The sequence below is a fragment of the Babylonia areolata genome, chromosome 21, assembly GCF_041734735.1.
Source record: "Babylonia areolata isolate BAREFJ2019XMU chromosome 21, ASM4173473v1, whole genome shotgun sequence".
NCBI lineage: Eukaryota > Metazoa > Mollusca > Gastropoda > Neogastropoda > Buccinidae > Babylonia > Babylonia areolata.
Window position 1 is genome coordinate 29,504,212 of NC_134896.1, and position 24,066 is coordinate 29,528,277.

At 39.7% G+C, this 24,066-nt stretch overlaps 1 protein-coding gene across 1 annotated transcript in view; it reads left to right on the forward strand.

Moving 5' to 3' along the window:
* Nucleotides 1-740: 740 nt before the first annotated feature.
* Nucleotides 741-24,066, forward strand: part of LOC143296598 (uncharacterized) — a 66,234-nt gene continuing 42,908 nt past the window's right edge. Inside the window, exons 1-16 of the mRNA XM_076608625.1 lie at nucleotides 741-818; nucleotides 2,175-2,266; nucleotides 6,315-6,435; nucleotides 8,583-8,675; nucleotides 13,143-13,259; nucleotides 13,662-13,757; nucleotides 15,670-15,852; nucleotides 16,281-16,441; nucleotides 17,245-17,320; nucleotides 17,936-18,049; nucleotides 19,108-19,254; nucleotides 19,659-19,725; nucleotides 20,672-20,786; nucleotides 21,481-21,572; nucleotides 22,040-22,236; nucleotides 23,172-23,290. Coding sequence (XP_076464740.1) covers nucleotides 741-818; nucleotides 2,175-2,266; nucleotides 6,315-6,435; nucleotides 8,583-8,675; nucleotides 13,143-13,259; nucleotides 13,662-13,757; nucleotides 15,670-15,852; nucleotides 16,281-16,441; nucleotides 17,245-17,320; nucleotides 17,936-18,049; nucleotides 19,108-19,254; nucleotides 19,659-19,725; nucleotides 20,672-20,786; nucleotides 21,481-21,572; nucleotides 22,040-22,236; nucleotides 23,172-23,290 — 1,868 coding nt within the window. The remainder of the gene's footprint in view (nucleotides 819-2,174; nucleotides 2,267-6,314; nucleotides 6,436-8,582; nucleotides 8,676-13,142; nucleotides 13,260-13,661; nucleotides 13,758-15,669; nucleotides 15,853-16,280; nucleotides 16,442-17,244; nucleotides 17,321-17,935; nucleotides 18,050-19,107; nucleotides 19,255-19,658; nucleotides 19,726-20,671; nucleotides 20,787-21,480; nucleotides 21,573-22,039; nucleotides 22,237-23,171; nucleotides 23,291-24,066) is intronic.

The following is a 24,066-nucleotide window of genomic DNA, read 5'->3' on the forward strand; positions in this document are numbered from 1 at the left end:
TTAATGATTTAGAGTCATTGTCTAGAAGATTCTTGAACTGGTCAACAGTTTTAGCTGTTTTTGTTGAATTATTCAGTGCATTCCATCCTTGAACTGCTCTAATGCTAAAAGAAAACTTACGAATATTTGTTCTACAACATTTTGTGAAAAAGGTTAGTATTTGAACTTCTGGTAACATGGAGTTTGTTAGTAGAAAAGAAGGTGCAGGGGTCAGTGTCAACTATTTTATTAATGATCTTGAATACCTGTATCATGTCTCCTCTATATCTTCTGTATTTTTGTGAATGCAAGTTTAGTTGTCTCAAACGGTTTTGGTAGTCCAAATTTCTTAACTCTGGTATCATTTTAGTTGCCGATGACTAGAACAATGTACTGACACAACTTTAATACAATAGAAATATTTCAGAGAACAGTAATTGTTATGTTTTGCTTTGCAAAAGGATCGTATCTTCAGGCCAAACTGACAAATACATCGGTGTTTACAGTGTGTGACGGTACGAATTTAAACAACGTGCACTGCAAAACTGGATGCAAACTCATCGCGGTCAGAGGGCGGAGACTTGCCCATTTTGCAGACGTCAAAAACCGTGGCTTAGCCAATGGGGAAGTGCGTAACATTTATTGACCGGCTTTCGGCAAAACGATCCCACTGCTTGCTTTGCGCAGTTCGAAATTCAAAGAGTGCTGCGGCAGAGGACCAAAACGCGGTTGTGTGTATGTGGATAAGTTATGACAGTGTTATGGATAAGTCTCAAAGAAAAATCCGTCGATCCCCATCAGTGAAACGGAGAAGCAAAGTGTTACCTGTTGGACAAAGGGTGAGTTTTTATTTGTCGTACGCACACTGAAATTAGGCTGTCAGTGTCATTTATAACTGATAAGTGAAAGTAACCATCGGTACCTCGATCAGTGTCATTCCCATCCAGCATCATCATCGCGCACAGGCCATGACAACAGCCGTGAATCGGCTTGCAGGTTGTAAATAACACACAGAAGAGTGTGGGTTGAAACAAAAGCTGAAAACGGGCAGATTACAGCTTTTTTTAGACAACGTATGGCCGACACCGACCACACTTTTTTTCCAAGCTCCATGGATCCAGACAGGACTTTGAGATGACAGGGTTATTCATCAGACAGAATGACATTGTCAAAAGGCGAACAAGAAGGAGCAGACCAGTTTGGTTCAATTCAACGATTAAAAATTTTCGACTCTTCCGATCGTATTCGTGTTGCATCAGCATCCCAAACATTGGCATAAACGAATTCTGGCATGTTCATGAAAACGAGGATTAGGTGTCAGTCTGCTAAACGAGAGAAAAGCTGGCAGAATCAAAATAAACGTTTGGTTTATCACAATGATGCTCCAGCCTCTGGCCAGAACCATAAATTATGTATTAAAAATGTGACTGCTGTTGAGGCCCCCCCCCCCCCCCCCACCACCACACACACACAAACACAAACACACACGGATTGTGCGTCAGGCCAAGGGAACAGGTAGACCAGTTGTGCATTGACTCATTAAAATTGTGCATGAACCAGCTATGTTGATTTATGACCCAGAGACTGAGAGAGAGTCAAAACTTAACATTCTGTCATTGACAAAGTGTCAGCCTATCACTGTATCAGTCTTTTGACAGATCTGTTAAATGATCTGTTTCTTTCTGTTTTAGTGTCACTTCAGTCCTTCTGTGATCATATACAAGTGTACTGTATGTTCATGTAATGATGTATCATTTCATAGAAATTAGAATAGATCCCACGGTGCACTGCCTCTCAATCTTTATATCTCCCCCCACCTACTCTGCAATGCATACATATTAATCAATAATTCTGTATTGAAACTCAACAGTCATTGACACTTCATAGATTCATTCGCAGTTCTTCAGTTTTCAAGCACATAGTTTTCAAGCACATAATTTTGTGTTGTTCAACTCATTCAGGTTTGCTGTTTACTTTGTTTATATTTTATTTTGATTTGTGCACATGTCAAACAGAGAATTTCTGTACCTGGGTATAGACAGGAAGTCTTGAAACCTGGTGTTTCTTTGTACTATTGTGATATTACTGTACGTGTGTGTGCATGCACATATGTGTGTAATACATGTGTATTCATAAATGTATACGTGTGTGTGTGTCATATGTCAGACATTGTCTGTGTGTTTGTTTCATTTCAGTTGACACTGGAACGCGTCCTGGGTCTTACAGTTTCCAGTAATGCTGCTTTTGCCTGTGATCCTGTCAGTGGCGTCTTTGCTTATCCTGCGGGGTGAGTTTCTTCTGTTATTGTGTAGTTCAAGCCACAGGTTTTACCAGCTTCACTTGGTTAAAATGTGACTGGGATCAGCTGTAATAGACTAAAGTGAGAACTGATTTTTTTTTAAAACAAATCTTGTTTTCACTTCGTTTAGTTTCTGAATTAAAATTGATTTTTTTTTTTCTCATTTTTTTGGGGGGGGTGTGGGGGCTGCTTCATTCGGCACATCATTTTTAATTTTATTTTTGAGGCTTAATCCTGCATCTTTATGCTGCTGATCCCTATCCCACCCCCACATCCCCTGACCCCCCTTAGCCCCCTACCCTCCAAACACAGCCACACCCAGCTCGCTCTGTTCTTATTTCTGATCTTGTGATCACACTTCATGCATCCTCAATTCTTTTAGGTGTATTCAAAAAGAAAAACTAAGACATTTGATAAGACCAGAGGAAACAGTAGCCAAGTCAGGCTACTGGTAATTTGTCCACTTAGGAAGCGAGAGATTCAGAGGGTATGAAATTGAATCTCACAGTCACAGGCCACACTCACCAGAATTGTCTTCCCCTCCACTAGACCTTGAATGGTGATCTGGAATTAGTCATTCAGATAAGACATTATCGTAAAGTCCTGTTTGCAACATGTAGTTATATAAAAGAGCCAACGGCAACAAGAGATCAAGTTGTCTCTGGAAAAATTTGTTGTAAAACCCACTTTAATATACATCTGTTTGTATAATGTATGTGTTTTCATGTGACTGAATGATATGGGAAACAGGTGATGAGCACCTACAGGTCGCTGTCAGTCAGCTCTATCCAGTTTGCTCTCTGTCTGAAGATAGGTTGGTTTCTGACTGAATATACTGTAGGTGCTATTAAAGTGTCAGTGATAAATGAATCGATAAATAAATTAGTTTGTCTAAAATCTCAGTATTGCTCTTTCTTAGAAAAGTAACTAACTCTAAAATTAGATGAATAAAATGAATCGTGTGTGTGCATGCATGTATGCATTCATGTGTGCATTCATGTGTATGTATGTACGGTTGGTGGCTGATGAGTTCCCCAAGGACAGGATGGTCATTTTTCTCTGAAACTCCTGTTATAAATTAGTTTTATCAAATCAAACTCAGGTTAGATTTTAAATCAATTCATTTCATTTTAATTTTTACAGCATCTTTTCACTTATCACGTGGAGGGATGGCCTAGAGGTAACCCGTCTGCCTCGGAAGCGAGAGAATCTGAGCGCACTGGTTCGAATCACGGCTCAGCCGCCAATGTTTTCTCCCCCTCCACTAGACCTTGAGTGGTGGTCTGGACGCTAGTCATTCAGATGAGACGATAAACCAAGGTCCCGTGTGCAGCATGCGTTTAGCACACATAAAAGAACCCATGGCAACAAAAGGGTTGTTCCTGGCAAAATTCTGTAGAAAAATCTGCTTCGATAGGAAAAACAAATAAAACTGCTCGCAGGGGGAAAAAAAGAAAAAAAAAGGGTGGCGCTGTAGTGTAGTGACGGGCTCTCCCTGGGGAGAGCAGCCCAAATGGAATTTCACACAGAGAAATCTGTTGTGATGAAAAGAAATACAAATACAAATACAAAATACTTTCTCTCTTTGGTTTTAGTGACTGTAAAGAAAAACGTTCAGAAATAGATTTGACATCTTTTGAGAAGAGAAACTCATCTATCAGGAAATACACATCGATCTTTCCTTTTTGTTTTCTTTCTTTCTTAAGTCAGTAAGTGCAGATACTGTTACTGTAAGCCCTTGATACATAACAGTTCCTTCTAAATTATGTATTTTTGCTTTATTTGCATGATCAGATGATGCCACAGGAAATTTCCTGAAGTAGTAGTATTGATTTTTTCAATGGACTGTGAATTTGTAACATTTGATTTGATGAAAGCTTTGTCTCCTTGCTCTGTACATACCTGTGATATATATTGCATGTGTCAATCATTTGTGGGCATTGTTGAGATGGGAGGTGGGGAGCTGAATCATACAAGTATATGAGCATGCAGCCTATATGTTCATTTGTATGTGTGTACATTGTGCCAGTGGGGAGAGATGACTCACAGCTGCACATTAAATTTTTTTTTGATTATATCAAATGGATCTGCACATCATTTCATGCAGGTTAGATACACATGACCAGAATGACTAGTGGGAATAAAGGTGATGTGCCCAGAGTGTTGAGGCCTGACCCCCTGGAGATGTTATTTCTGCTGTGCCTGTGTTTTATAATGGACTTTTCCATGGTTCACTATCCCTCCTATCCCCTGGGGCTTGGGAAATTGTCTACCACAACTGAAGGCAGTTTTTATTTTCCGACTTGATTTTATTTTCCTTCCCTTTCTTTTTTTCTTTCATTTTTTTTCTTTCTTTCTTTCATATGTTTTCTTTTCTTTTTTTCTTTTCTGTCATCCTTCTGCCCTTTCTTTAGTCCTCTCTTCCTTTTTGTTTTGTGTTGTATGATAAATGATTTTGAATAAACTTGTCAGTGTTTCACTGCAAATGCAATGTTTCACTGCAAATGCAACATATTACATAAATGTGTAAACCTGTTTGCTTATCACATACATAAACATAAACAGCCACATGTGCATATCCATATAATTTAATTATGCATGAACATGAATATTTAGATAGATAGATACATATAGATATATATATATATAATATATAGCCTTATAGGTATAGATATTATAAAAAAAGAAAAAAGAAAAGAAAAAAGACAATTTGAAATGAACCCCCCCCCAGTATTTAACCCTTCTTCTTTGTTTTCAAGGTCACAACATGATGTCATTTGAAAAAAAAATCTCAATCTCTTTGTATTATGAGGGGGTCCCCCTCATACATGTTATACATTTATACATGTACGTGTCTCTCTTTGCAAAATGTTCTCTCCCAAACACTATTTTCCTTCTTCTCTGTTTTCCCTCTTTCTACAATAAACTCTCTGGCCTGACTGGGGGTGTTTGAAATTCTAAACCAAACACTGAAACAGCACCGTATGTTGCATGGTTTTTGATTGCCTGGCTTTAGTAATGATTTGTTGATAAATAGTGTTCTGATGCAAAAGAACTGTTCTGATGCATTGAAAATGGTTGTAAATTGGCAGCTTTTATCAATAAATAATAAGATGCATCAAATAGCCATATCTGGAGAGCATAATTTAGCTTATAAAGGAGGTTATCTACTGTTGAATCAGTTGATAGAGCATAAGAATTGAGACAGTGAGATTTAACATTGAGTAAAGGTTAGTTAGCTAAGTCAGTAAGTGTGAAGATGCAAGTTTTTGGGGGGAAAAGGATGCTGAAGTGTCAGTGTCATAAGTGAATAATGATGAACTGTGTTGAAATTGTATCATGCCCAATTCATAAATAGGATGCTCATATTCTAAACCTGCTGCAGTTTTCTGTTGTTGTATTCTTGCTTTATTTGTTTTTTGTTGTTGTGGAAATTTTAGTCGCTTAAGTCTATTAAGTTTTAAACATTTTACATATTATTCGAGTGACCAAAACTGTTGGACTTAAGTCCAGATTCATGACTTGTTCTTCCTTGTTCTGTCAGTCATGTCTGTGTTACAGCAACACACATGCACAGACAGGTATGCACGCATACTTTCACACACACACCACACCACACCACACCACACGCTTCACACCACACCACACGATACATTATCAATCAGTTGTTTTTTTAAAATTCCTCAGAGGTCTGATGTAATATTTCAGTTCTCACCAGCTGTCACCTATTTCCTGCACTAAGCATGATAATTTTTTCCTTTACTTTTAGATTCTTATCCTATGGTATTTATTGTATTTTATTGTATTTTTTATTTGATTCGTGAAACATCTTCCTTTTTTCTGAACGATTGATTACATGAAAAAAAGAGATTTAAAACTTATCTCCCACAGCGTCTGTTGCAGTAATTTTGAACACTTGTCACAAGATTCGTTTATTTCTTTTAAATTTAATTCTGATATGACTGGCAATCATTGAATCAGAACCCCCCTTCCCTCCCCTGATGAATGACACACTTTTGCATTTCATGTGTTTCAGATGCGTTGTGGTTCTGTTCAACCCCAGGAGGAATCGGCAGTCCCACATCTTCAATGTGTCAAAGAAAACTATCACGTCTGTTGCCTTTTCTGCTGATGGTAAACACCTCGTCACAGGAGAGGTATTTTTGATTCTGTCAATAGAGTGATGCTGACTGACACTGCCATATTTTATTGTCCATTTAGTATTTGAGCCCTTAAGATAAGGGGTGTTTATGATTTTACTTTCCAACAATATGAACAAAAGACAGACTGGGCAGAGGAATTGAGTGAGATACAAACAGAAATGGAAACAGAAAGAGATTGGGAAAAGTTAAGTTGGGGGTCAAGAGAGAGAGAGAGATTAGAGAGTCAGAAGCCAATAAAGATTTGGGAGAGGAATAACTTGACAGAAAGAGAGAGAACAAGAGTGAGAAACTGGTAGTTCAGAATGATAAACATTGACAGAATAAGTAATCATCTTTACATCACAGGTTGACAGTTTTAATCAATCATTGTTCTGTCCAGTTTCAAATATTTAGCTGGGCATTCAACAGGATCGTAATGTTTAAAAAAAAAAAAAAGTATTGAGCATCTAAGTCAGATCAATCAGTTATTTCAGAATTCTGCCTTGTTCCAAAACATTTGGCACAGCTCCAAACAATCGATTAGCAATAACAGGGCATCTAAAGGTTACTAATAACCTGCACAGCTGGTGAGGGGCTGAATGTCTGATATCTGATCAGTTCATTTCATGTTGTGTCAACAGCTATGGTCATAGCGTGGTCAGAGGTGTGTACAGACATAGGTGTGGAGATGTGGACTGTGTGCAGAGATAAGTCTTGAGATGAGAGATACTAACTTCTGCAGTCATGCACCAGGGAACTGGCACTGAAGTAGTAGTAGAATGTGCTGTTGTGTTGTGCAAAAATTGCACATATAGATATACATGTATGTACACTGATAAAAAGATACACAGTATACACTATACAGACATGCAGTTTCAAATGCACTAAAGTCAAAGTGGTGAAACAAACAAATGCGCTTTATCCAGTGCTTTTATATCAGGGTGAAACTTAGAAAACAGCAACAACAAACAGACCAATAAATAAAAGAAACGAAACAATTTTATATTACATTGACCAATAGAGAACCTGCTGTTACTGATGTTTTGTATGAGGTGGGATGTTACTAAGGAGGAAATGCTTGTAAAGACTGACTTTGTGACCAGGTGATTATTGTTGTCAGTGGAGTGTCCTGCCTGTGTTGAATCACATCAGGCACCATCAAACACCCTCAGAATGACTCTGAAGCAGTGCAGGGTCTCCTGTGCTGTGTGACCTTATGTTAGCCCAACATTGATTGCTCCCTTTGGACTACCAGTCCTGGGACAACAACAGAATCAGCCCATTTGGCAGAAGGCCAATGTGTGGTTGTCTATGAGAGATTCTGGCATAGCAGTATGGAGGTAATACCACTGATCTGACATGAATGATGCGTTAGCAAATACCAGAAACAAAAACAAATAAACAAACAACAACAACAAAAAAGAAAAACATAAGAGCCCGGTTGTGGTTGTGTATGGGGAGTGGGGGTTGAGGATGAGCGGAATGAAAAATAATGTCACTGAAGTGATGTGGAAGATAGCACAGCAACGAGAAAGCAACAACAAAGAAAAGGTACTGTTTGTTGTAACAGGTGGCAGAATGGTTAAGATGCTCGTCAGCCAGTACAGAGTCCATAAGGGTCTGGGTTCGAATCCGGCTCTTGCCCTTTCTCGCAAGTTTTACTGGAAAATCAAACGGGGTGTCTAGTCATTCAGATGAGACAGTAAACTAAGGTCCAGCATGTAGCACTTACTTTGCACACTGAAAAAGAACCCATGGCAATGAGAGTGTTGTCCTCTGTCAGGATTCTGTAGAAGAAACCCACTTTGATAGTTGCACAAACATATATAATTATCATGCATGCACTCAAGGCCTGACTAAGCCTGTTGGGTTATACTGCTGGTCAGGCATCAGTATAGCAGATGTGGTATAGTGTACATGAATTTGTCCAAACGCAGTGAGGCCTCCTTGAGAAACTGAAACTGGAAGCTGGTAAGAGGTGGCACCAAGTGGCACTCTGAATAGACACGAGACACAGATTGGGTGCTTACAGCCTGTAAGACACAGGGGTTGAGTTAAACTGCTGTGACTTACAGTTTGAAAATTACGTTAAATGACAGTCTAAGGTGAGAATGTCCTGTGCGGGTGTGGAATGAAGCTGTTGACCAGGTGTGTGCGTGCAGTGTGGGCACCAGCCTGCTGTGCGGGTGTGGGATGTGGAGGAGAAGACCCAGGTGGCTGAGTTCCATGGACACAAGTTTGGCGTCAACTGTGTGGTGAGTCTTTTCAAAAGTCTTACTTTTTTCCTGACCAGTGTGCATGTTGTTTTTTTTCCTGTTCACCCCTCCCTCCTCCCCTCCTGCCTCTCTGCACAACCCACTCTCCACCCCCACCCCCTAAAAAATGTCTGGCTGTCTGTGACTGCATGCTTGTTGTTCTGTTAGTGCAACTTTTCCCTATTAAGTATTATTCACCTGCATCTATTTATTCATGTTTTTACTTGTGTATTTATTTGTGTATTTATTTATTCATTTACTTCTAATGTCTTTCACACAGACACATTTGGTCTGTTAACTGCTATCACAGTGTTGTTGTAACACCAGTAAAAACTCATTGAAGGACTGTTGTCTGACATGGATTGTATGATCTTTAATGTTTGTGTGTATGTGTGTAGGAACTTCTGTGTACACACATGAAGTAGGCTCAGGAACTAGCAGATCCACCCTTGTGCTGGACTGCAAGGTTGAGAAAGTCTCTCTCTCTCTCTCTTTCTCTCTTTCTCTCTGTCACTCCACACACACACACACACACACACACACACACACACACACACACACACACACAATCACAATCACAATAGTAGTAGTATTTTATTATTTTGTAAAATATCTAATAATGTTCCAATCCAATTCGTTCCTCGATCCATCTGTCCGCTGTGTGCAAGCCGCTGCAACACAGTGCCACATGACCTCTGTGTGTGTATCACTGCTTCTGTGTCAGAGTGTGTGTGTGTGTGTGTGTGTGTAGTAGTAGTAGTAGTAGTAGTAGTCTTCAGTTTAACGTCTTCCACTTTAAGTGATATTAGACAAAGGGGGTGGGGGGTGGTGGAGGGCGGAGCGTGGTGGTGTGAACGGTATTGGGCAGAGGGTGATGAATGATGTGTGTTTATGTGTGTATGCGCGTATGTGTGTGTGTGTGGTGGGGAAAGATACAGAGCACTGGAAAAAATAAGACATTAAAAGGGGAGACATAGGTACGTGTGTGTGTGTGTGTGTGTGTGTGATCTTTGTGGCTGGATTTAGCCAGGATCCAGATGGTTAGGTCAAAATACAAGTTGACAGTGTCAGTACAGCAGCCAGGACCACCTGTTGACATACACACACAATCAAAGAGAAGGGAAGGGTGTGTTTTGTGGTGGTGATGGTGGTGGTTAAGGGAAGAGGAGAGCAATAAAACGAAAACAATAAATGTCTCTGTAGTTTAAGTCTTTGTCTTTATTTTTGTTACCCCACCCTTCTTCTCAGAGTGTTAAGTGTCAGCAACTTGGTATAAGGATGATTATGCGAAGGGGGAGTTTGTGGTGGAGAGGGAGGGGAAGAGGGGCTGGAAATGGGATTTGGGGGGTGGATGGCTGGAAAGTAGGGGAGGAGGGGATGTGGAGGTGGTTTCTTTGTGATGCATCATCAATGATTGAAAGATCCCTGTTCACTGATCCATCCTCTTCTTTGTCTCACAACAATGCTCAGTGAGATTCTTGACTTCATCTCTCACAATGTACACAACAGCAAAAGAACGCACTGGACTGAAAGCAGCTTAATTATCACTTACATGTCTGTTAAAATGTAAATGCTGCTTAAAGATGCATCAGTATTCTTATTAATGCCAGCATTATCTGAAAAGTGGGAGGGGTGGGAGGTTGGGGCAGGGATGGTGAGGAGGGAGTGGGAGGGAACAAAACAGAGGGCAGTTGTGAACTCTTTTGCACTAACAAACATACTGTATTACAACTGCTGAAATGGGTAGTGTGTCCGCTATTCAGCTGTCATTTTGTCATACCTATACAGGGAGGCTGCAAGGGTTGTTAAAGAAAAGAAAGCAAAAACTTTGTAAACTCTTGGCACAAACAAACCTTCTGTATACATCAGTTGAAATTGTGCATTTTACACCTGTCACCATGTCATACCTGTACAGGGAGACTGTCAGAGTTGATTTATGGAGCAGACAACAGGTGTGGCACCACTAAATGAAGCTAGTTTTTGTGGAGTGGAGGGGGAATGGCTTCTGGCTATTCAGTTTGTGTGAACCTAGATGGGGGATTGAAGGTGGGTGGGTGGGAGAGCTATGGGATCATCAATGCGGGCAGGGTTATAAAACTGGAAAAATGATAATAATTATATTCACTGTTGGGTGCCTGTGACATAAACGCGTATGCAGGATGTGTTTGTGTCTTGTATATATTTTCATGTATGTAGATATTGTGTCCATACAGATGTAGATAGATATGTGTGCATACATTTACATACACAAACATGCACATGCTTGCACACACACAAAGATATATGCATAGATATTCATGCATACACATACATACAGCATGCACAACTTATATCCCAACAACAGAACTTAGCACACTGTATAACACCTGACATAACTGATCCACCATTTAGCAATTATAGCTACAGTACTTAACTGTTAAGCTACAATATATACGGTAGCTAACTGTACTTAATTGTTGATTAATCTGCACTGCATAGCCATTTTGCTTAACAATGGATTTCAGGAGAGAGCTGAGAGAAAGAAAAAGTGATGATTTTACTGTCTTCACTCACGCATGCACGCACACATACACGCATGCACGCACACGTGCACATGCATACACACACACACACACACACACACACACACACACACACACACACACTCATGCATATATGTGTGTCACACAATACTCATCACACTGCTCACTCACACAGCGATTTTAGGCAGTTGACAAAAATAGGGCACAGAAATAAATTTACAATAAATCATTTAATAAATACACAGTTTACTGTCCTGATTCACTCACACACTCATTCACACCATTGATACACTATACCCTGTTCCCAATGCATACATAAAGTATCCACCAGCTGGCACAGGCTTTTATCACAAGGATTATAGTTGAGTGTCCTCTGACTGGCACAGGGTTGGCCTCACTGTCGGGTTGTCTTTCAGCTCTTCAGTTCTAGCTGGGGAGGGAAACAAGTGTACATAACGTACGGACCACCACACGCAGAGTTGTGCCACCTCACTCAGTAAAACACCTCCCAGGTACAGAAGCTACCTGGAAACAGATGAAGACGGACACTCCCTGCTCCACCCAGTCTTTTCTCTGTGCAAAAATTTGGTTCAGTACTGGACCTCACTGATCCATGCAGGAGAAGTGAGGAAATGTGGAAAAGGGGAAAGGATTAATTGAAGATCACAGAAGGGGTTGACAGTGTAGAACATCGAAGACGTACCACAGATGTTGAAGAAGTAGAAATCTAGAAACTCTGCATAGCAACACAGGCAGTATCTCATTCTTCTTGTTTTATTAAGATACTACTCACGTTAACCACTCCCCACATTGAAGAGCCATATTTCTAGTTTATCAACGAAATGAAATTAATAAATCATAACTCATCAACTCACTCACTTTCCAAGTTGCAATTAAAGTCGTCTTTTCTCAACACAACATTTAAAGGATTAGTTATCAAAATATCAAGGATTACCCATTATACCCCCTCACTAAACCCTAATCCTAAACAATGAAAATTAATAACTCTGCTTATTAGCAAACAAATGACAAGGTAACTGGAACAGTGAACAAACGAACTTAAAAAAACACACTTCCTCCACTTCAAATATCATGTTTTATATGATTAAATTTACAGTTTTTCCTACCAACACTATTCAGATATCTCAAACAGATTGAGCAAATCCTCTTGCTTCAAGAGGCCATAGTTTGATCCTTGGCTGCCAAAGACCTACAAGCGGCCTGTCTCAAAACAACGGATGCCTATTTTCTGGCACTGAACTAGCATCTGTCAGCATCATTCAGACCAACTGAAAGGCGTGTGGTCTTCCCAAAATCATTTTAGAAAGTGAAGAATAGAAGTAGAAAAACTGACAAGGTAAGGTAAATGAATTTAGTTCAGCTGGCAGGATCATGTTCTCTCACATGCACAAACATCTGTCAACACGCCACGCACAAGAAAAACAACTCCGTTTTAAAAGTTAAGGAGGTGACCACACACCCAAACCCAGAATGTCTTTACATGCTCACTGCAAAAGCAGGAACAGTGAGATCAACTATGACAATGTGGAGTGATGGCCAAATGGTAACGTGTCCAAATAGGAAAGGGAGAACCTGAGTGCATGGGATCAACTCTAAACACTAGTCAGGATTTTCTCCCCATCCACTAGACCTTGAGTGCTGGTCTGGACACGAGTCACTTGGATGAGATGATAAACTGGTCCCTTGTATAGCATGCACTTACTGCATGTAAAAGAGCACATGGCAACAAGAGGTTTGTCCCTGGCAAATTCTGAAGAAAAATCCACTTTGGTAGGAAAAACAAATACACTTCCAGGTAGGAAAAAAAGGGTGGCTTTGTACTGAAGTGATGCTCTCCCCCTGGGGAGAGCAGAGCAGCAAGAATTTCACATGGAGAAATCTTTTTTAACAATGTGTAAAACAATGCATAATGTGTCTGTTACAGGCATTTTCTCCCAACTTGAAGTTCATTGTGTCCATTGGCTCTCAGCACGACATGGTAGTCAATCTGTGGAACTGGCGCACAGGCAATAAGCTGGCTTCTAACAAAGTCTCCAGCAAGGTGATTCTGTGTGGTGTATGTGTGGTTGTGTGTGTGTGTGTGAGTGGTTTGTGCGTATGTAAATTTTTGGATGTGACTGTGTGTGTACGTGTTTTCATGTGTGTGTGTGTAAATTTGTGGATGTGACTCTGTGTGTGTGTTGTGTGTGTGTGTGTAATATGTTGAACAGTGTGGGAAGGGAAAAAGTACAACAAAAAACAAAAAAAGAAAAGAGTTAATTCTATAGACTGGGAAGTGTATAGTTAAGCATGAATGCAGGTATTGATTTTTCAAACTCAAATTATTGTCTCTTACAGTGGAAACAATGTCTGCATCAGTCATGCCTTCAACCGCTGTATTATGTGGTTAGCATTGTCTGCTTGTTGTCTGTTGCAACTTGCATCCGAGTGAAATGTATTGCAGGTCAGCTCTGTGGCCTTTGGGGCAGACAGTTCCTTCTTTGTCACTGTGGGCAACAGACATGTCAAGTTCTGGTACCTGGATGGCAGTCAGTCAAAGGTCAGTCAGCCTGCAATGTATGGAAACCAGTCTCTGGAAAGAAATAATAATAATAATGATAACAACAATAATAATAGTATTAAGAAGAATATGATTACGGTGGTATTTTAGAAAATATTTATTTAGATGTGATATACACTTGCTGGTGCCCTCGCAGTTGAAACTCCTATTTAAAATGGTGGATTGTTTTTGGTTGTTTTGTGAAACAAATGCAACTATACATGTGGTACATACACAGAACATTCTTGCCTACCATTCCAGAATAGTGGTATATGTTGTGGGAAAATGTAGAAATCAATTACCATTCCAAATGTTATGCCTGCAGATTGTGTGCTACGAAAAACAGGAATGACAGAAGCAGAAAGTCAAAATCTAACACAGAAAACACCCTTGTGTGAACCAAAACAGAAACCACACAAACTGGCACATACAAGTTCCATATGCACAGTGCAAACTGTCAGGTGATATTCGTAATATACATTTAAAGCAACAAATTTTATTACACACAGCACATGATGTTGGTTCAGTGACACAAATGGAACAGAAACACAGCAGGGGGAAAATGCAACAGAATCCTAACAATTGATTTGATGGTCATCAAACTAGAAGGAACATGCACATGCACACGCACACACACACACACATGCACACACACACACACACAGACACATGAACACATGCACACACTCTCTTTCTCTCATCTTTTCCTACATTTTAAATTGTGATTCATACTTTTGAAGTAATGTAGTTGTTCTGTCTATACAATTCTAGCATTCTGAATGTTAAAAAAAAGTAGTTAACATCTGTCCAATGGGTGAGGAGAGAGTAATGGAGTAATGACATTAGATGTTCTGTCGATTAATTTAACAGCCGGGTATAATAATAATAATAATAATAAATAATGATGGAGTGTTTGAATCTGGGTATGTGTAAACAGAGTGGATCTGAAGCCGATCGTAGAGAGCGAGATGGAGTGTAGACGTGAAGGCAGCCACAAAGATAGGAAGGGGCAGATTTGTGAATACATTTATAACATAGAGTGCTGATCTTATACTTTATTCTGTGTGAGACAGGGAGCCAATGGAGATGTTGCAAAATAGGAGTGATGTGCTCAGATCTTTTCTTTCTAAGGACGAGTCGGGCAGCAGAGTTTTGTATGCGCTGAAGGGACTGAATGGATGAAGCAGGCCAACCAGACAGTAGGGAATTACAGTAGTCAAGGCAAGAGAGAATGAGAGAAATGACAAGTCTAGATGTTGCGTTGGTGGACAGATATCTCCGAATGGAACTGATGCGTCACAATTGACAGTAGCAGGATTGACATGTCTGACTGATCATTTTTTGTATGGACAGTGTGTTGTCAAGGACAATGCCGAGGTTCCTGACTGAGCTTGAAAGAGGAGTGGATGTACTGCTGAGTTTGATTTTGTCAGTTGTGATTGAAGAGAGTTTTTGTTTAGTTCCTATGATCATTGCTTCAATTTTGTCTGCATTCAGTATTGTACAGTAAATAATGAAACAGAATATTATACTTTGGAAAGGAAAAAATGTGGGGTGGGGTTGACTTGAGAAGGAGAACAGTTTGAGAAAATCACATAATGAATTGTATAGAAAGCATGCCATTAATTAACTGAACAAAAGATAGAACTGAAGGAGACAATACAAGACACAATCATAGATCTATTGTAGAGAAAAAATACTTCTATAAAAAAAGCAAAAAGGTTTCATTGAATCAGTCTTAAAGAATATATATATATATGCAAGAAGACACTTTTGAAGAAAAAGGAAGATTTTTTAGTTCAGTCTTTTGTTTTCTGATCAGAGTGAGAGGTGTATACAATAGAAATATGTTACAGAATAAAGTGCATAATTTTGTAGACCTTGAATAACCTCCCCTCTCCTCAAATTTCAGATCAACCAGACAGTACCACTGTTGGGCCATTCTGGCATCCTAGCAGAGCACAAAAACAATTATTTCTGTGACGTGGTGTGTGGGCGTGGCAAGGCATCTGGCAGCACATATGTTATCACCCAGTCTGGGCTGCTGTGTGAGTTCAATGACAAGCGACTGCTTGACAAGTGGGTGGAACTGAGGGTAAGTTGTGTGTGTGTGTGTGTGTGTGTGTGTGTGTGTGTGTGTGTACTTTTTCTTGCATTTATTAACTTGTGGTTCCATGAGTAGCAATCAGATGGGATGTGGATGTCAGATTTTCCCTCTCTAAAATGGTTTCTGACAGTGCCTCTTATTTTGTGTACAGAGGTGATTGGAAAGGAAGAAAATTGAGACTGTGTGTGTTCATGGTTTTGTGTGCATGTATGTGTGCATGTGAACTAGTTGTGCATGTGTGTGCACATGTATTTGTGAATGTATATGTGAGGGGTAGAGGTTATGAAAGCATTTCTATGAACATGTGTGCATGCATAATGCTATAAATTCATCTGGAATTTTGTCTGAACCATGACATATGATTATGTAAGTGTGTGTACACTTTGATGTATGTCTGTATGTGATGGTGATTACAGACCAAGAGTGCCAAGTGTATCACAGCAGGAGAGGAGCACATTTACATTGGGTGTGCAGAAGGGGTGGTGCGTGTGTTCAGCACCAGCAGCCTTCAGTTTGTAGCCACTCTGCCCCAGCCACACCATCTGGGGGTAGACGTGGCGGCTGCTACCTCCTCCAGGCATGTGTATTTGTGTGCATGTGTGTGTGTGTGTGCGCGTGCGCGCGCAAGTGTGTGTGACCACTCAGCCCTAGCCACAGCATCAGGAAATAGATATGGCTGCCACAGCCTCCTCTTGGTGTGTGGTGTGTGTGTGTGACTGTATGTTTTTTATTTAGGGATGGGGATATATACAGAAGGCAGGTTTTTTTGTTTGTTTGGTTTTTTTTTTTTTTTTGATGTGTCATCATTGATCCTTTTTAAAATCAGCTGAACGATTTTTTCCCCAAAATACAATAATTGATCGGTTTCACCTTAATGAAAAAGGAGTGTGGCCTGATTTCTTGATCATTCAGACATCAGCAAATAATTGTTCAGGTGACATGTCTGCAGACAGTTGCGGGGTCATCTGTAGAGGATTTAATAATTTAATGTAGGGGTTACAGAATTCTAGAGGAGAATGGTACATGTAATAAAAACGTTTTAGTGAATTCTAGATTATGTGTACAACCAGAAAATGGAGTGTTGCTGTTTAAATTGTTGAGTAAAAACAGTCATTGACATCAAAACCTACTCACATATTACTTTAGATTATGTGTACAACCAGAAAATGGAGTGTTGCTGTTTAAATTGTTGAGTAAAAACAGTCATTGACATCAAAACCTACTCACATATAACTTTGGGAGTTGAAGTCCACGAATGTAGAAGAAAAAAGGAGGTCTCTTAGACAGCTTATTTTTCTCTGCTTTAATGTTTAATGTTTGTTGTGTGGATTGTCATCATTGAAGGTAAATTAATTTTGTATTTGTGGATGGTCTTACCAGTGATCTGATCTGCACGGAGACAGACGCCAAATACCCAGATGTGATTGCCATTACGCTTGATGATGATCATAAAAAGGTGGGATACTGCTCCATGGTAATTTTTTGTGTGTTATTTATTCTGGTTGCAGTATTTAGTGGTCTTGTTTCTATGTGTGCAGTTGAAAAACCTGTTGTGGCTGAAATGGTTTCCCATATTCCATTATTTTCTCATGAAATGTACAACTACAGCTGACATACTGATACTGCTCTGCCTCATAACCTCCGAATTCCCCAATTAGTGTGCTGGTCTGCTATTTTAAAAGTTGGATTATGTAAAAGCTGAAGGATGAGAATTGAATTTGTCATGTATTGGGAAGTTCTTTCACTGTGGACAATGTACATTGAGGTCCATTTTACACAAGTCAGCAAGGCTGTAATCCAGTTTTTGCGAGCACATTTTGAGTTCCTGACCATCTGTCCTGTTCATCTTACCGCTGCTATGTAGCCAGTTTTATTTGGTCATTCAGGTCTATGTTTAAGATACTCTTCTTGTGCACTGGTTCCTGTCACTATTGAACTGATTGTTATGTTGAAGAGTTGTAAAATCTCTGTATTCAAAATAAAAACTGCGTATGTGTTGGTTTTTGCATCCCTTGTTTATTTGTTTGTTATTATAATAATAATTATAATCTAAGCAATGTTGTTGCATCAGGTGGCGTGTGTGTACAACGACCACAGCCTGTATGTGTGGGACATCATGAATGTGCAGCGTGTGGGAAAAGCATGGTCTTTTCTTTTCCACAGCGGGTGTGTGTGGGCTCTGGAAGTAAGTATCAGGATAACTGTATTGTCCATTTATTGTTCTGTAATAGCAGTTGTGTCAGTCTCTACCACTACAGTAATCAACCACAGTGCTGTATGATCAGAAACAAACAACAATGAAATTATGAAAATGGACAGTATGATTATGGAGGAAAAAAAGTGCAGACAAAAAACTCTTCTGTCATTCTGAAATTACTTTACACAGATGCTTTAATTTGAAAAAAAAAGAAAAAAGAAATGGTGTTGGTGGTTGAGTTTGAGTAAAGGGCATATAAACCCTTCAAAGACAGCAGAGAGGTCATATATTGTTTTGAAATATACACAGTGATGGCCATTTGAGAACCATATCTGGTTAGTCCCAAGACAAACAGAACAAATGCAACATAAGGATTTGGATAAACTTTCACTGAGAGAAATTCGTGTATATACATACATTGACATACACACAAGCAACCCCCCCACCCCACCCCCACCAACACATACACATTTCGGACACTTATTCACCCACTGACCGTTGATAAAAAAAAAAATAAAAATAAAGGAAGAGAAAAGTGATATGCGGTCAGATGGGGAGATATGTATGTGATTGATTTTTAGCATTAGAATTGGTTTTAATTATTGTCAAATGGTTTTAAGTGTTGTGATATTTGCACAAAGTACTGTGTTGTGAGATGTGCTCCATTTTGGTACTGTGATTTGTGATACATATTTAACTCTTACATTGTGTGTGCTGTTCTTGTGTGTGTGTGTGTATCCTTGTAAATTAGTGTTGGAGTGTATTGTTGGATGTCTGTGCAGGGTTACGCATATAACATATAAGTAGTCATTTTACTGTTTAATGCTTGCTTTATATGTCAGGTTTTTACACTGTACAGTGCAATTGACTATGTTTTATATAGAAAGGTGCTTCATAAATTAAATCAAGGAGTCATTGTAGTGTTTAATTGGATGTTTTACAAGTTGGGGTTTTACATAGTACAGTGCAATTGAGAATGTTCTACTTGCAAAGATGCAGCATGAACTGGATTAGATTATGCTGATGATGATTGTTATTGTCACAAGGTGTATCCCGGTCTGGAGAAGGGACAGACAGGAGTGTTACCACCAGGGTCGTTCCTGACGGCCTCCAGTGACAACACCATCCGTGTGTGGAACCTGGACCCCCATGTCTCTCACACCCCGGGCTACACCAGCAATATCTACAGCAGTGTCAGTTTTCCTCTCTACTTTTGGTGTTAAAGACCCATCTTCAGTGTTGATGTGGTGGTGGTTGGGGGAGGGAGGGAGGGGATATGCTGTGAGTGTAGGTGCATGTGTACATGCACAAACACATGCACACACACATGCACACAGTCTTATGCATGTGTCACACACACACACACACACACACACACACAGAGTGTCTGAATGAGTCTGACTGGAAAAAAATAGTTTCTCTTTCACACCTGTTTTTCTTCTGTTTCTGTGCCTGCTGTCACCAGTATGTGTGACAGAACATTAAACTCCATTACATCCACATAAATTCAGGATACTGGACTCAATGATTTGTTGTGGGACACATAAAAAAAGAAAGGAAATATCCTGAGAAAATGATGGTGTGTGAATGCGTGCAGGAGCTGCTGAAAGTTGTGTACACAGACCCCACTCACAGCTTTCTGTGCGACGTAGACTACAACCCTGGTGAGTGTTGGTATGATTGAACTGTGACAGTGTGTTTGCTTCTCTCTTAAGTTTACTGCAGTGTGTACTGTGTGTGTGTCTGTATGATGTTTGCTGTGCAAACATTTGTTTGTTTCTTTTTGTTTTTGCCCCTGTGCGTCTGTGTGTGGGAGGCATTTTAAACACTCAGTGTAAGTGTGAAAATTTTTTAATACCCCCAGTACAAAGCATGTTTGTTCATTTGTTTATGTTTCATTGAAAAATGTCTGACTTGCTTGATATTCGCTGGCATGTAAAACCAGATAAACTACAATCAAAAAAGAAAAAGACGAGATATACAGAAGGTTTATTCCAATTCGTTTTTGTTTCTTGTTTTTAATTGGTGTGTGGTTCTGTAATTTATTTATGATTTTTCTGGTAGTTTTTCAAGTTGACCTGAGAACATTTGGCAAGCTGTACACTGACAAAAGGAGGAAATGCATCTGGTCAGAAAAGTACAACTCTGTCCATACTTATGTCTTTGTTGTTGGTTGTTTTTTTGTTGTTGTTTTTTTTATGAAACTTTTTACAGTTGTTTTGTTTTTAATTGTAATTCTTTTTTTTTTTGTTTTTTTTGGATATTACCCATTTATATTACTTTATTTTGTCTGACTTTTTTTGAAATTATATGTTGTTTAGATCATTCTGATTTTTCTTTTTTATTATTTTTTTGACACAAGCCAAACACAATGATCATGTACCAGATAATGTGTATGTTAGTCAGTCATGTCTGACAATGACAGTCAGGACAGAAGAGGAGGCAACTGCTGTCCCAACTATCTGGGCTAGAATTTGATTATAGCGGAGAGCGTCTTGCCCAAGTTACATCCCCACCCTCACTCAGCCAAGAACGCTTTAAGATAGTCGGCGTTAGCACTTATGCAACGCACAGTGCACTTCACGTGTTCTGTTTCTCTGTCACTGGCAGCGGGTGGGGCGGGCAAGACGGACATGACGTGGGAGGGGAAGAACGGTGTGCGCTCCATCCGTGTGAGTCCTGACGGAGAGCACCTGGCCTCTGGTGACAGACAGGGCAACGTCAGGTCAGTGCTTCACTGCAGCAGCCCCAGTGGTGTCAGCAGACAAGCATTCAGCTGCAAAAAGGAAAAGAATGCACACGCACACAGAAAAAGTGTCGACGTCAGGACAGTCCTTCACAACAGCAACACCACTAGCGTCAGCAGTCAAACGCTCAGCTGCAGAAAGAAGAAAAACACACACACACACACACACAAAGTTCATGTCTGGTCAGTCCATCAAACAACAGCAGCATCAGCAGTCAGACACTGAGCTGCAGAAAGAAAGAAACAACAACAGTGCGCATATAAAAACGTTCAGCTAAATGTTGACGAAGTACATGTCATGTCAGAAGGAAAGAACAAACAAGAAAAACAAAAGTTAGTGTATTCACTATGGAGTCAAGAACACAAATGCAAGGTACAGCATGCAGGTGAATGCACACGTATGCGCACATGCACGCAATCCCCCGCCCAACATACACTCACTCGCTCACACAGACATGCGCACTCAAACCACACACTCGCTCACTCACTCAAGCACATTCACTCACTCACTCATTCACTCACTCACACACACACGTGCAGTCACACCACACACACACACACACTCACTCACTCACTCACTCACACATACTCGCTCACCCACACACACACACTCATGCACGTTTTGGAAGGTGAGAAGCTAATTTTACAATGACTGTTTACTCTGTGATTGCAGGATCTATGATTTACGCCAGATGTCAGAAATTCGCTGTATTGAGGCTCATGAGTCTGATGTTGTCTGCCTTGAGTATTCATTTTCTAAAGCAGGTGAATATATATTTTCTGAAAGACTTTGCGGTGATTATAAAGCAATGTAAAGCATAAAAATAATCATAGAAAAGTTCTTGTTCTTTTTTATTTTGTTCACAAAGCATTGTACAATTTGAGTGTGTTTGTGTGCGTGCATGCATGTGTGTGTGTGTGAGTTTTGAGCATGTGCCTGCTTAACATCAGTTAATCTTTATTCACATGTTTAGTTACCAGATCTTTTAACAACAAACATTTGTTTGTTTATTCTGTTCTGTAATCATTCCTTTTATAAGCTGATTTTATATTGAACAATGGGAAATGTTCAGTTTGAATCCCTCTTCAAAACAAAAGAAAAATTTGTACTTTTTTTGGTGTTGGGCTTGATTGTATGTGTCTGATATATTGTCAGTTTTCTGTACCATAAATATGTTTGACACTGGTGGTGTGGTGTGCGTGTCAAATATTTGCATTCATTCTGTCTGAAGGACCCAGAATCCTGGCATCGGGCAGTCGGGATCGTCTGATTCATGTATATGACGTGGAGCAACGCTACGGGTTGCTGCAGACGCTGGATGACCACTCTGCCGCTATACAGTCAGTGCGCTTCACAGACGCCAACAACAAACTGCGCATGCTGAGCTGTGGATCTGACAAGTCCTTGCTTTTCCGTAATGCCAGCTTGGTAAGATTTGTGTGGAGCTCTTTTGATTTTGTTGTCGTGGTTGATGTTGATTTTAAAAAAAAAAATTAATGTATTGAAAAATGGAGACTTCTCTGAAAAAAAAGTGTGGAAAATAATTGTTCTGTGGATTCTGTTGAGATAAGATCTCATCTTGTCTTATCTTGTCGTTGTATTTCTCACTCACAGAATCTGCGTTGTTCTTTCCTTGTATTTAGCAGCAGTCTTGAAACATCTTTTGTTTTTTTCTTCTTCAGCTCATAACTTATACATGTTTGTTTTTAGTTATCAGCTTACAGGATCATTATTACTTGGATTCACCTTTCCTTTCTAATGTGTTAGATGAATGATAAATATTTGTGGTTAAAAAAAAAAAGAACTCGCAGTTATTTTGATTTTTTTAATATGTTCTTTATTATTTTTTAAGGACTCCAGTCCTCTCCTCCCTTCAGACTGTCTCCATCCTCCCATCTGCCTCCTCCCTCCATCCTTATCCCCATAGCCTACCCTTTTTTTTTTTTTTTACAGTGCCATGGTTTTGTTCAGAATGTCTGGTGAAATTGATGTTCCTTAAGCTGAAGAGAGCACAAGGATGAAGTGAGTGTGTGTTTGTGTGTGTGTGTGTGTGTGTGTGTGTGTGAATATGCATGTGTCTGTGTGTGTGTGCTCGTGTTTGTAGTGGAGGATGCAGGGGAAGAGAAGAGAAGAAAAACACATTAGTTGCATGAATATTTACAGATTAGTTGCATGAATATTTATAGTCAGAGAGATTCAGTACTAATTTTAGGGGGAGGGTTATTTTCCAGATGACATTTATCATGACGTAGCATCATTTCCATGAGCTCCACAATAAAAGTGTGTGCGTGTTCATGTCAGCAAATGAGTCAACAATTTCTCTTTCAGAGATGATACAGTAATCTTGTATCTTGTATGTTCAGGACATGGGCTTTGAGTTCAGTCTGGACCAGCACTTGGTCAGCAAGTCCACCATGTATGACATGATCATTGATCCCAGACACAAGTTTGTGGCCACAGCATGCCAAGATCGCAACGTCAGGTCAGTTGCATTTTTTCATCTTCTTTTTCTTTTGTTGCCCAGTTATCTGCACCATTTCAGTGACATTACTCCTGTACCCCCAAATGCACATTAAGAGTACCCCATATACAGCCACAACTGGGTTTGTCTGCTGCAGTCCCAGCACAGGCAGTCCGTAGGGAACCATCAGTGTTTGGTAGCCAGGACGCCATACACAAAAAGGAGACCCTGCACTGCTGCTGATTCACTTCAGTGGTGTTCAGTAGTGCCTGTTCTAATTTAATATACTTAGGACACCACCTACTAAGTCATTAGGTCAGCTGCTTTTGCCTGATTGGTTCTGATTTGTTTTAATGCTCTCTGATTTTTGACTCACTTGTGTAAACAAAGTGAGTCTATGTTTTAACCCTGTGTTTGGTTGTCTATGTGTGTGTGTGTGTGTGTGTGTAAGTCAGTGTGTCCAAGGTAAACTTTAACATTGCCATTTTCTCTGGAAATACTTTGTCTGCCAATACCAAATTTGGCTTAAACATTGTATGAAAAAAATCTTCACAGTCATACCAATAACAGGTTGTCAGTCTCATGAATTAAGCCGTATTTCCGAATCATTAATGGTTTATTTCGTTGAGGTTCATTCTAAAACGGGAAAATTCTAAAAACCGCTTCCCACAGAGGTAGGCCTGTTAGAAGGTAGGTTGTGTTCGAAGACGACATGACCTCGTTTTTTTTGTTCACAATTAAAAGGAAAGAAACACAAATTCTAACTACACCATCAATGTGTTTACTGCATGTGAATA